Source organism: Argopecten irradians, chromosome 14 (assembly GCF_041381155.1).
Source record: "Argopecten irradians isolate NY chromosome 14, Ai_NY, whole genome shotgun sequence".
In the NCBI taxonomy this organism is placed as follows: Eukaryota; Metazoa; Mollusca; class Bivalvia; order Pectinida; family Pectinidae; genus Argopecten; species Argopecten irradians.
This window is the reverse complement of record NC_091147.1, coordinates 8870641-8885227: the sequence shown is the minus strand read 5'-3', so window position 1 is coordinate 8885227 and position 14587 is coordinate 8870641. Positions and strand designations below refer to the sequence as shown.

General features: G+C 33.9%; 1 protein-coding gene across 1 annotated transcript in view; it reads right to left on the bottom strand.

Moving 5' to 3' along the window:
• LOC138307786 (glypican-5-like) overlaps positions 1-14587 on the bottom strand; it is a 106799-nt gene that overhangs the window by 45716 nt on the left and 46496 nt on the right. Inside the window, exon 3 of the mRNA XM_069248669.1 lies at positions 12768-13474. Coding sequence (XP_069104770.1) covers positions 12768-13474 — 707 coding nt within the window. The remainder of the gene's footprint in view (positions 1-12767; positions 13475-14587) is intronic.

Sequence of the window (14587 nt, the reverse complement as noted above, 5' to 3'; positions counted from 1 at the left end):
TTTTCACTCCTAAGAACTTCAATAGTTGGTCTCTAGGGAGTTTCGACTGTAATCAGATAGTAATTGGGAGTAAATAATAAATTACGATGTTTTTGGTGATAACAGACAGTTATAATCTGTCCTAAAAACGGACCAAACGTTCACTGAAACAACCTGCCAATTCTTCATGAAACGTTGACCAATTTGCTGGAGTAGGCAAAACACTTGCTGGTTGCCAAATAAGAGTTTAAACTTTTAGTGATAACTGTGTCAACTTAAATAGTGTTTATCAGGGACCTTTTACCACCAAATACCAATGTGTAAATCATTCAGGGTGGGGCTTTTCACAGACATCAATACACAACCATTCAATCACAGAATTCACGTCGTAATTCAAAAAGTCCGGTCTACATCAATAAAAATGACATTGGAGCCAATAATCATTACCTAAAAATGTGTGTTCCTTTCAAAGAACAGGTATTTTAAGCCTAAAAGTACATGGGGCATCTTAATGTTCATTTTATAATTGAGTTATCTCCCATCAGAGATTTTTTTTTATTTGAAGACTCATTCATCTACCTCTAGATTGTTTCAAAATAAATTCATCTTATGGTATTTGTATCGGAATACATTTTTTGAAGAATTCTTTAGTTTGATAAAATATCCAATATTAATCAAAATTCTTCAATGTTCTACAACAGTTCTGTTCAGTCTAGTTAATTCCTCCATATATTTCCAATGAAAATTCATTTCTGAACCACCGCAAAATGGCCCAAAATGTTCCATGCATGCATACCACTGCTTTTGAGGTCTATCAATTTTTTATCATGGAGGTTAAATGTCTGTATACACACAAGAAAATATGATAAAAATGAAAAACCCAACATCAAGATATTAGAAAGTATCGAGCCTCACAAAAACATCTATAAACCCTGGGGGGTTTATATGAAAATATTGAAAATATTTCAATGATAATATTTCATGCCTTTTTTCCCTAATTTTTTTTTGAGGTCGTTACAGCCCAAATTTTTGACAAGTGTGTGATTAAACTTTGGCAAATATAAATGGTTGCCTCACATGTCGGCTACCATCGCCTGCCTAGTTTATGGAGCCCTAGTGGAACTCTGCTCACAACTCCACTGACCTCTGATCATCAATAAACTGATGGTGTTGAAATGTCGTAAACATTTCCTCAGTCAACAGCTCAAACATTAAAGTCAAACATTCCTCACCAGTGTTTAGCCATTAAACAAGTTACTTATCTATGTTTATTCTTTCTATGTCTTTTTAATCTTATTCACAAATTAGTGTACACACTTTTTATAAATCTAAACACATTCTGAGTTGAGATTTTGATTTCCCTCTCAAAGTTTACACAATAAAATCGTATTTTTATTATATGTAGTCCAGGAGATAAATATATTATTTTTCAACTTGAAAATGAAGAGTAGAGGAGCCTTATTCACAAACATGGGCTTGTAAACAAAACTTAGGGAGATAAATCATGTCCAAAGCAAAATAATTCATGGTAAAGGGAAACAACTCAGTATTCTGTGTGACCTTATTGATTTCATTTTTTCATAATGTTTTGAATAGTTAAGTTCATAATTTATGTCAGAAACCTTAATCAAAAGAAAAATGCAGTTAACAAATATGTTATGTGGAGTAACTGCAATGTAAGGCAAATGATGTGAAGCTGATTTGTTTATGATTGTATACATTAAACGCTGGCAGTTACTGTAAATGTCAGTGTCATGGTGGGAAGACCTTTTTTGACATGAGTGCAGGGTTATTTTCGTAGCATGTATTAATTATGTAATCTACACCCCCACCCCAGGGTGAAAAGTGGAACGTTCTTTGTCTAGAATAATGTGCCAGATGACATCATTGTCATGGAGAGGGGGAGGGTTGGGGGATAGAGTCTGAAAGCTTGGAAAAGTGTTAGAAAAATCCTGATATTACTCTGCAGGAGAAAGGAGGACACATGGTCTTCAACACTTTTCCCTCCCCCTCCCCAATGCTGTCTGTCACCATGTGGCATTCAGTTCATCATTACATGGTAGGTCACAGCTCAGATTTTCTCCCAACAGCTTAGCAAAAATGGCTGGAAAAAGAAGTAAAAATAGAAAATCTGTCTAAAATTTGATAAAAATTTAATGACATCATGTCAATCAAAATTCTTGATGTCACCTTTTTGACAGTAGAATCCTTTGTCATCCATGCTAGACTGATTTCTTCACAAATGTGACTTACAAGGCCACAGATGAATCACTCATATTTCCAGTGATATTCTAAGGGATGTCTCTCACACATGATAAACCCTATCCAGCAATAAATTTGAATCTTTTGTTTTAGACTGTCGAGTCAGGCTGTCACAGAGATCAACAACACTACACTTAAGGCAAGAAGAAAAAGATCCTTTCTAGTCGTATTTTACTACCACCGAGTCAGAAAAACGTCCTATTTGGGATTTAAGCTTTCTTCATCTTCTTAGGGACAAAAAGACATTGCCTTCTTCTCAGCATTTCTAAAGGTCAATCATGCAAAGATTTATTTACCAACATCGTAAACCAAGTGAAATTTTTGTTTGGTAAAAAGAATGTTGTATTTTGACTCAGGTAAAATGCCAGTGTGTTTCCACATTACAAGACCACCCAGTATAACACTGAACTATAACATAACTCCTCTCTCTCAATATTTTTATTATCTTTCTTACAAGACTACTGTTTTTTAATTTCTCAGCTTTCTGCGTTTTTAAGGTAGTTGTGGTTTTCACCTGAACACTTAAAAGCTGCCATTCCGGTGATAAGACTGATGGATACAGCATTCAACAGGTAAACCCTATATATATACTGAAAGGTTAATTATCAGACTACCAACTCCCAAAGCTTTCACTTTGGAATAAAATTCACAGACGAAGGATATTTTACTTGTTATCTATTAACGTTCATAGCATTTAAATATAAATTGCTATAATTTCATTTGGCAAGTCTAATTTAACATCTCCGGAGTTTGAATCTCACGTGAAACAGTTTCCAGATACTGAGACAGTATAGATCAAATGCTTTTCCTCTGGGTACTGTGGATTTCCTCCTGGCTCTTAATAGGATAATTAACCAAATTAAACGTTAACAATGAAAGCCGCTGTAATATATGCTTCAGTATCTATGTCCACTCATCCAATATACAGATATAACTAAAGGTTTTAAAAATTCAATTTTGAAAATCTTTGCATAAGAACAGCCATCATCCCATTGAATTCTGATGTGGTTTATCAGTTCTGAATCTTAAAAGTTTACTACCGGAGCCATACATGTATTAATAGAATGAACAAAGATGTAGCCTAGACTAGCATCGTCATCTATTTGATATGTATATAGATATATTTGATCTTAGCTTTATGTACAGGTATAAAATTGTTTTTCCTGTCGTAAGTTTTACCTGTATGAAGGTTCCTCGTGTACAGGGTATAAAATATTTAACATCCTGTAAGTATATTAGTGGTACAGGACTACAAAGGGAAAAGTGGTCTTAATAAGTAGGTGGTCTTTATACAGAGGTGGTCCCTAAGGCAGGTGGCCTTTATACAGAGGTGGTCCCTAAGGCAGGATTCAGATTAGCTAATTAATGCTAGATATTGGATGCTGGAAACAATGATATTGGCACATAATCTCCCTTTGTCTCCTGTGTTAATGTAATGTAATTTGAGGTGAGGGTGGGGTTTTTTTTTCTTTGGATACTGGCTTTACTCCACCATCTAAATACTAGCATGTCCTTAAATTAAGACACCAGTTTTTATAGGGCATTAAAACAATCAAACCAAACAGTGTAGCTTATTAAAATAAATATTGATATTTCCTGCTTAGTGCATACAGTTATTAGATTTCATTCGTAAATCAGGTTTCTTTCTTCAAATTTTGAACACAAATGAAGTACTAGCTCATACATTATGTAACTCATAAGTTAAATAGGATTTATTAAACAAAGCTAATTTAAATGAAATATTTTCTATTGCTATAAAATAATTCTCTATGACAATACTGCTGGCAATATAAGCACTCATGTTTTACGACACAAATCTTCTGGCATACACTTCACTCCTCTTGACTCAGGTCACAAGAACAACCCCACCCTTGCTACTACAGTCAACAATGTACACACTCTGTGTGACGTTTATAGAGAAATTATTATAGCAGTCATACTACATAGGTAAACATTGAGTTTATGATTTAAACGAAGCTATACCAGTAACACAGGTGTAAAGTCTATGCTGTGTGTCTATTGGATTAAACCACAGCTAAATAGAAATTTCACAAATTTATGTATTTCATACAAAAACTATTTTACAACATTGGCCCGAACCTTGAACTTAACAGATTTATATTCTTTTCATCGGAAAATACACCTCTACCTGCATAAATAGCATGGCTATGTTTCATTTTCAAAAGACAAACATTAGGCTATAACGAACTGGAAAATTTGTTACCCCGACAACTGACAAACTAAAGCAGAAGTGATAAGAGCAAAAGTAAGCATGCAATATGCTTTAAATCTAATCAATTATTGATTAATGATTTTTAACCAATCAGAACTCTTCATTTTGTCTTTTGAAACAATCAGGAACTTTTAATTCGCATTTTTAGCCAATAGGAAATCTTCCTTTTGTCTCCTGAACCTGCAATCAGCAACTTCTTCCTTCCTCAACCAATGCCAAACCTTGAATCAATCACATCATATAACCAATCATTTTCATACTTTTTTTACACCAATCAGAACTCTTGTCTCTTCCTGACTTTAACCATTCAGAAACCTTAGTTCTGCAATCTTTAGGTCTGAATCAAAGTTCTCTGCTAGTAACCAATCAAATTTCTTTGTAATGATTCTCTATCCAATCAGGGCCCTGTGTTTTCCTAGCAATCTACACAACCTGTTTCTGGTGTCTGAGTAAGCAGACACAACTTGACCTATCTAGATAGATATATGGCAGTCACCAGCCACAATTCACCCCATCTATAATAAGATATTTAGACAATGACTTATGATAATCGAGGAGTCAGCAATTTCAGTATAAATTGACGGTACTATTTATGACCTCTCTTGTCCATGATTGTTATATAACTAGCCTTTGGAATACAGATTAACCATAAAACACTTGTACTTCATTTAGGTTTCCTTAACAATATATCTGCTTCCTTCAAAGCCACAAATATAATGGCTTAAATACAGTTGTTGATTGACAAAATTAAAATAACATAACACTACAGCCAAAACAGAAAAAAATAGGGATATAACATATACTACAAAAGGAAACATGTTAATAGTTTCATGGAGATATGACATTATATTTGCTGAAGTCTCAAGTTGAGCTAGTCAAATGACAGGTAGATATTTTCACTTGAATCAATATATTCTGTTGATGACGTCATTAACTTTAGGATTTTCAGACTCAATGTACTCTACTGTGATAATAGAACAACAACAAAAAAAGTGTCAAGAAGACTTTCATATCATCTTCTATCTTATCTTCCCTTCCTAAACACATGTTTGATTTTAATCTTGGCGCTTTTCAGCCTTTCACAATGGTGATACATGCAATGCAATCATTCATAAGACCTAGCCTAATCTGTGTCATTTCCAATCTTAACACTTGGGGTGTTACTCTAAAATTACTGTAATGGTACATTAGGCTAGAGAAATGTTTAGCAGAGATGGGGCTTAGATTACATAGCATATATAATGTACCAAGGAAATGTAATACATTCAGTGATTTTATGGTTAAATAACCTTAGTTTTGGGGACATTTGCAGAAAAAAAAAACTTATTACTGTCCGGATCGTTCAATGAAAGCATGATGAGTTACAGAAAGCATGTTGAGTTATTTTAAGGTCGTCAATATAATGAAAGCATAGCTAAGACATCTGAAGAAAATGATATAAAGGACAAAATCAAATTTCAAATTCTTTCAAGATTTCAGGTTTACAGCTTTGTACTTTTCTCAAGAAAAGTCTCTCAACATTGACTGAAAGATTGTTTTCCAATATTTCTTTAATTGCTGCTTTTAGGAAATTCACAAACCTTTTGATATGACTAAGTTTTATTTCTCAGTAAAAAATCATTTCAATTGCATTCAAAGCCACAAATCCCACATCATATAACCCATATGTATATAAGATCATACATGATTCTATCATACACATGACATATCCTCAGCTTATAACTTCCTATTTTTTAACAAAACATGAAAAGTCATTCCTGAGAAATTTTTCATAATTGGTTTTGATAGGCTAGAAGTTAATAAAAATTTCATATAATTTCAATTTAACACAAAAAATTAATTCATGTACTCTTCAGGAACCTGGATGTTTTAACTTGCCTTTTTAGTATTGAATTAATTTATATTTTATTGCTATTTGAATATTCGCATACCTATAAAATATAAATTTTGTTGCTCAAATGAACAGGTCACCCTCGATAAATAAAACCTTGAATAATTCTTAACTGTAATTTTGTCTCCTGCAGCAACAATACTTTTTCACGGGGTATGAATCCAAGGCACTAAAGTGACTGATGATTGTCATACACATTATAGACATTTTATAACCATGACGATGTTTTACACAAATAAGATAATTTACAACCGTACCCATAATTCATATGGTTTGTAAGGTACATAACTACATTGTCACCTGTGTTAATGTGGGGAGGTGATACTCGTTAGTCGGTGGGGGTGAGGGGGGGGGGGGGGAGGTGATAAAAGGTGATTGGCATATCTGATCTTTTATATCCATGCATGTATTCCGTCTCTACATATAACAGTAATCTGTTCTTGTGAGGAAGTAATAATTGTGATGTCATGTGTTTATGAGTAAAGAGAAAATGACGCGAGTTTCGCTCACAAAATAATGACGTCACAATATTAATCGATAACTTCATGCAAGGGTGATAAATCTGTAATTACAAAGGCAGAATACTCAATGGTAGACTTCGCTTCTGGTCGATAAGCAATACAGACATTCATTTATAATTATATATATCATCAGCTAAGTCATGGTTTTTTTTGTACTATTTTGAGAAAATATTGTCAACTGTAAGATAATCAATAAATATTCTAATTCTCCTTCTATGTTCAGGCATGCTTTTTCATTTACACTGTGAGTCAACTCCAAGTATCATTCCTCATCCTTACCAAACCCATCTATTACCCAAACTCCTTTATTTTAACATTTTCTCCTACATTAAGGTAATATCTATCCAATCCCCATTTCCTATATACATGAGAATGTTTTTATGGTGATACACTATTCTCTGTATGTTCAGGATTTCAGTTAAACAGCATTAAAGTACGTTTTTTCCCTTTTTTTTTTGCTCTTCTATGAGAGTTTGTTTTAGAGCATTCTGATTAATTAAAACCGAACATGTATAAAACTAACAGAAACAATTAAACAGAAACGTCCCAATCTGTTAATTAGATATGCATGATGATGAGTCGGGTAATCAGGTGTGACAACTTGACATTCAATATTATCCTTTGTACAGGTAGATAACGATGTGTCACTGCTAGCTATATCAATATTTCTCCTCTCAGCTGGCGAATAACATCACGAAAGGAGAGCAACAGTTTCATCGATACTCCTAAATCATCAAACACGACCAACTCATCTACAACGACACATCATTGTGGTTTTAATCATTATCGTGGTGCGGTTAGTTGAGCACATTACGAATAATCAAACATGGGAATTACTCATTTCTAAAGTAATTCCAAACATCTCTTTTCTGTAATTCTACAATTAATATTTTTTCCAATGTTTGAAACATTTTCTAAGAATGCTTAAATGACCAAATGTGATGGCTTTACATGATTACAGCCATCGTTTAAACACAAATTTGAATCATACTTGTTCTGATAATGGGTAGTAAATAACCAAAACATTTGCAATATAAAACCTTCTCTCTTCTTTTTCGCGAATTTCCAACATTTCATATTTTGCATTTGCTCTTTTGTTTTTACAAATAAAACATGACCTTCTACTTCCATTTAAATATGAAGATGAACAGCGGTATTCTCTTTCTTTTTTCCATCATTTGAATAATAAATCTTCATCAAAATTGTGGTACATTTACCACACCTATATAGCCATATTGATTCTGCATTCATTCCACAGTAAACTAATTTACTGTATGGCAAATTACAAAAATATATATTAATTATGTAAATAAAACTGTTTATACACCAATACACACATACATACATATACCTAATAATTTATACATGGTCTGCTCCTCACTGCCTATTAACTTGGACTAAATCTTTAATATCTATGTACTAAATCAACCCTCCATACCTATAATGTACCTTAACAGACCTGTTTCTTTCTAAACCAAAAGACATTTTTTTCACAAATCAACAGTATCGGCTTTCATTTATTCGAGAGAAATGTTCAGGATTAATTCTAAATTATAAACATAATTACTTCCCTTTATTGGAGAGAAATGTCTCATAATGATTAAGTATATGAAGACAGTTCTGCAACAATTTAGGAAAATATTGCTGATTTAATCGTGTATATAGTTAACTGGAAATAATTTACAAGACCAAGCAATTACTAATTTCTGTCAATGAAAACTTTTTTTATTAGATATGTATAGAATTATCTGTAGGAAAAACAGGTATTTTTTTTTAACGATTCAAGGTTGAATTTAAGGCCCACAAGAAAAATAACTTTTTTTCATTTTATTTTGTTAAATAAGTATACAGTAAATAACAAGAACTGTTGTTCATGAGGACAATATTAATCCAGTATGCATACCACCTACTTTCGTGGCAGGTGAGGACAATCAAGTATACGTAATGACAGATAGGCATTCTTTCCTTTGTACCATAAAAAGCAAGTATTTTGTTCTTTGGCCTTAAAAAAATCTACCTTTGGCCTTAGAGCCCATTCCTGATTAGTTTCAATGTCTGACCAGATCAGCTGACCAATCCTCTGGACACTCCATCAATATTTCCCTCCAGTTAAAGACTGATTTTTCACTCCCTTGGACATTGAACTAACAAGTCTTCATTAGGCAAGCTAAAATAGATTGTATACATTAGGGGTGGACCTGGGGTCAACCTAAGGTTTAAACCTTCAGTTATGTGTTTCTTGTTCCTGAAAATCATTTAAAGCCGTTTCTTTTCTTTCTTTTTTTTTAGATTTGAATCCAAGGAAAATTTACAAAGAGTGTTTCCATAAAGATCAAATGCTGAAGGATTTTGTCCTGCTTACTATACTTTTAAGTCAAGGTTGAAACATGTTTTTAAAGGCAAAAAGATACTAAATAAAAGTAACAAGTTCTAATCTTGGAAGATTTCCTAATAAATCTAGCTCTTTGTGTTCAAAACAAGTTGTTTTAAATATTTTTATTATTGTTACAAAGAAAGCTGAGAGAGAGAAATCATTCACATTCAAAATGGTTTTAATTGAATTTTAGTAGCAATAATATAGAACTAACCATTGTTTCTTTCAAAATACCTTATTCATTACCATTTCTTTCATTAAATTCCTTCACAAAAGATTTTAAAAGATTGAACTGAACACAATATTACAAAGACATTTTTTCCGATCCACACATCCAATTTATGGCCAATTTCCTAACGGTGAAATAAGCCAGATAATATCCGCCAACAATGTAACAGTCTGATCCTTGACAACCTTCCTATCTCCTATATCTTCAAAACGCTTGGGTGACTAGGGTCCAACATATATTGAACTGGATGGAAAAGTATGTTCGGTATTTCAAAATAAACATGGCTATTTGCACAATGGCACTGAGAAATCTTGAGCAAATATTTACCATCGTACCTAGCTTTAACATCCCTTTAAACTGCTATCGCCCGGGAGAGGCTTCGCTATTCAATAGTAATCAATATCGCATCAAGCTTGGCCAAGGATTTAAACTTTTTATAAAAATTGTCTTGTAAGAAAATCATTTAAAAGGAAAAGAAATCTAATATTACCTTAGTACTTATGTAAACATTGAACAATAGTGAACAGTAATGTCCGGCTTGTGATTAACTCTATATAACATTCCATATACACAGTAGAGTTTTGCAAGTTTTGATGTCGCGACAATTGACAGATCGGCAGGTGGTATGTAGCCACATCTCATGCTTATACCACAAATAGGACCTTCTCCAACTACCACCTATCATATCCTAGAATTTGTTGGGGGGGGGGAATGTCTGAAATTAAGATCCCCACCTATTTTAACAAATTTCCTGAATTTGGGGTGATGTCTGAAAATAAGACCCTCACCTATTTTTGCTGTTAATTGGAGGATAGATTTAGGTAATCAAAAGGCAGCGCCTATCTACAATTATCGACCATGATCTCTCCCCAATTGCTAATATTACCATGTATATAAGAATAGAAACAAAAAATTCATCTCCACTTTCATGTGCCATAAACGAAGGAGTATTTTAAAAATAGTACCCTAGTTCTGTGTTCATTATTCGTTAGATATGAATAAATGGCAATCGACATTCACTGACATTTACCACCAAGAATCTTGTTGTCATTGGCCTTATGAATAGGCAGGAGTCTCCCACCTCTGTCCTCTGAGACTGTGTACATACTAACTTATTACAGACTATCGTCTCGGGTATTCAAATAACTGTATGAATATAGCTATTTAATTTCAATCCCTCTGTTCACACTGTTCAATATGGAACACGGAGAATCAGATGATTTATCAAAATACAATTACATTTTAACATCTATTCTGTCCCATTCTGCTCTGTTACTTTATAAGTGGCCTCACTGTGTTGGGGAACAACCCTTTTAAACATTCTGTACATAACTGAGTTATGTGTGGAGTTATGTGTGGACAAATTTGGGCTTAATTGATATTTGTAAAATAAACAGACATTCAGGATATGGGTTAATAATATCTACAGATACTTCACCAAAAGAAAAGAAAAAAAACAACTAAAGAAGTATGTTTGAACTCTGTGTTGTAGTCAAATATAAATGAACACAATCTGATTCTGGACAAGAGTCAGTATTAGGACCGATTCCTTTTATTCCAATGTGAGATTTTGTTTATGTCACCCTTACCTCTGACCTCTGATTTCTGACCTCTAACCAAAGTTTTAAAGGTTTTATGAAGTTCTGCCCTAGATGACCTTCTTGGGCTTCCATATTTTCAGACTGTATATCTAAGTAGGTAATACTGGAGACTTGGGCCTTATTGATTTACCTGGCCAGGTAGCCAGGTATTTGAGACTTACATACCTACATCCTCAAGGTCTATGTCTCCACAGAATTAGAGGTCAAGGTCACAATCACGTACAGGAAACATCAAAATTGTTCATTTCAGAGCTCTTCTCATACATACATTTGACAACCAAGATACAAAAAAAAATCTCAAAAGTTCAAATTGGAATATGTAAGGTCATCATAAAGAGTGCTGGTCAGCAATATCTAATGTTTCCTTTGATTTTTAGATTAAACTATTGCAAATTTATAATGTAAAGTTAATGTCTTATCCCTGTGCCACATATATCTGATCTTTGAAAATCAGTATTTATAATTAGATCCCTGAAGATTTTAAAGTCAAATAAATGAATAACAACCAAAAAAAAAGAGATACTAAACTGTCATTATATGGTTACGTGTGAAGCCATTTTTGGTAATCAATGTCCAATAAATAGACAGAAGTTCCATCAAAGCCACACTTGACCATGAGCTACAAGGAAGAGGTCAAACTGGTGGAAACCTGTCAAATGTCAATTACATGACATCAAGGTCAAATACAGGCTTCTTAATGGCATCACATCAACAAGGTTGGGACAATCAGGTCAATAAGGGGTCATTTAAGGTCAATTAGGAGTCTTCAAGTTAATTATAGATTTTTTGGCAAAGATGAAGTACAACAAAAGATATATCTGTCACCATGATGATTTCGTTGACTTCTATTTCAAGATAAATCCACGTAACAAGAAAATAAGATATGTAAAGATTATTGCATGACTTTTGAATAACAAGGAATTTATTACACCTGAACAGAAGAAAGTAAGGTATGTATGAGTGGAATTTATCCTCCTAATCCATGACTAAACATTTCTTTAAAGTAATTTATGCTATGTCAAGGCGACAGTCTGAATATAGGTGTAAAAAAGTCAGTTGTCTCACTAGTACAGTGGAATAAATTGTGAGTCAGGCATACTGCAGCAGCCCTACACAATACCTGATATATCTTAGGTGCAAAGGTATAGATTATTTAATCAACGATAATGTCTGTCTATCTGGTGGGTCTTTAATTAGATCCCTGACTGATGGCTGGGTAAGGGGTATAAACTGTCTGGGTAGCCTACAACTTACCCAAATTAGGGTAGTCCGACCCAAGACTATAGACTAACTCTGGTCTCCATATATGTCGAATCACCCTCGTACCATTATGCAAGTTGGCGTTTATATTTGTATAATGTATGTTTAAATGAAATGTCTGGATGTTGGGGAGACTCCATTCATTACCCAAACATAACAGTATTTGGTATACACTTGATTTAGATTGTTACTTTGTATCAATTACTACACCAACCATCCCATAATTTTATTGCTCTAAATCAGTCACACAACAAACAATCAAATCACTTGATGTAGTAAGCCTCCATAGCGACCTTTGTTGTTGCTTAGGAATAAACTGCGAACAAATTTATAAAAAATCATTTTAATCTTAATAGGCAATCTATTTTAGAATTTATAGAAAGTTTGGGGCAAAAATATTTTAAAAAGTGTACTCACGTTATTGTCATAAAGGTCCTCGCTTTCCAAAGCATGCATGACGGCAGCGTCGATGCTACGATCGACACCATTCAAAATTTTTTCGATGTCGTTTGTCTGGCTCATTCCACCCTCCAAACGAACGCCTCGCCTGATGAGCCCCTCCCACTCTGGGGTAAGGGTAGACAACTGCGCTAAACATCCCCTCATGACATTGAGACAAAACCCGCGACATGGTTTCGCCTCCACGTAACTTTCACAGTGAGAACAAAACTGAAGCTGTGTCATCTGATCTTTACATTTCCCGTTGACGGTCAAGTGATCAGTTGTGTTGACTGCCTCCACAATCAGAGAAAGCACTTCCACGTAAGACTTGGCTACGTTTAGCGCCTTACTTAACTTGTACGATATGGTGGACGGCTGAATGCCAAAGGGCGACGGTGAGATTTCCTGTCGTTTGTGTCTAAGGCAATCGCTATGTTCCTGTGACAGCACCGTCACTGTTCCATCGTTTAGTGTGTTTTTGTACACTGCTGGGAATATTTTGTCGAAAAATGTGGCGACCGCACTGTACAAGGTCATGTGTTTCTTGTGCTTTAGGTACTGTCGGATTTCGTTATAGAACTCCTGTACTATTCCCTGGTGTTCCTCTCGCGGGATATTATAGATGTCTGTCAGTATACGCACTGTACTGTTCTCCGACATCTGGACTAAATTTGCTATTCGCTCTGAAAAAGACAATTGAAATTTCATATGAATAACACAATAATAATTCATATTAACACGACAATAAAACACAATATTTAAAAGGGATATATCTGAGGAATAATTTTTCACTTAATTCTTACATATATACAGTTCGTTCTCATTAATTTGAACTGATCTGAAGAAACTGTTGAATTTCAGGCATTCTATTGATCAAACTTTCAGCATTTAGAACTAAAACAATACGATCCCCCCTCCCCTCACCCAATCTTCCTAATCTGTAATTACAGTTGTAAAATGGTTATATTAGTCATTCAGATCTTCCTGTCAGGTACAAGTTTATTATTTATCACCTTAGCTGGATAAAAACAACAATAGGCTGGTCACTATAGACAGATAACATTGATTTATATTCTTATTTCTCACTTACTGACGTCGACATAAAAGAAAGTCACTTTTTTGTAATCAATGACTTTATTACCTGAAATATTGACCTCAAACTCCACATGAATACAATCGATAAAATGACATAATAGACATAACATCAAACAATTATCTATTTACATTGGTATACTCCTGTATGGGTCGATATTGTACTCAGTACCTGTCCATGTATGTTTTTAGGTCATTGTTACAACAGATGGATCACTTACAAGGTCATTAATTGTAGTCATGTGATATTTAGTCAATAAAGGCAGCCAACAGATGTTTTCTTTGTTTAAAATTTGGATAAATGATTTCACAAAAAAAAAAAAAAAAAACGGCCTGTAGCTCTCTCTGATCTCCGGAGTATGATGAATTACTGTTCAGTAATCAAACGTCAATGTAAATTGTAAAACAGGCAGATTTTAACATCAGCTGAATGTAGAAATGAGAAATTTGAACTTCATGCAGACGATTGTTTTTGTCATTTTATTATGTCTCAAAAGCTTAATTCAAATTCAGACAAATTTGTATGTCATGATGACGAAAGCAAAGCTAATTTCTGACATAATTAAAGTAAAATATATTGTGTATGTTTGAAATACACCTTGATTTAAAATGTATGCCTGGAATTTTGAAATTGAACTCTTGTTTTTGCTCCATTCCGTCTGAGGTTTTAGATCACCCAATCCCTTAACCTGTGTCACAATGGT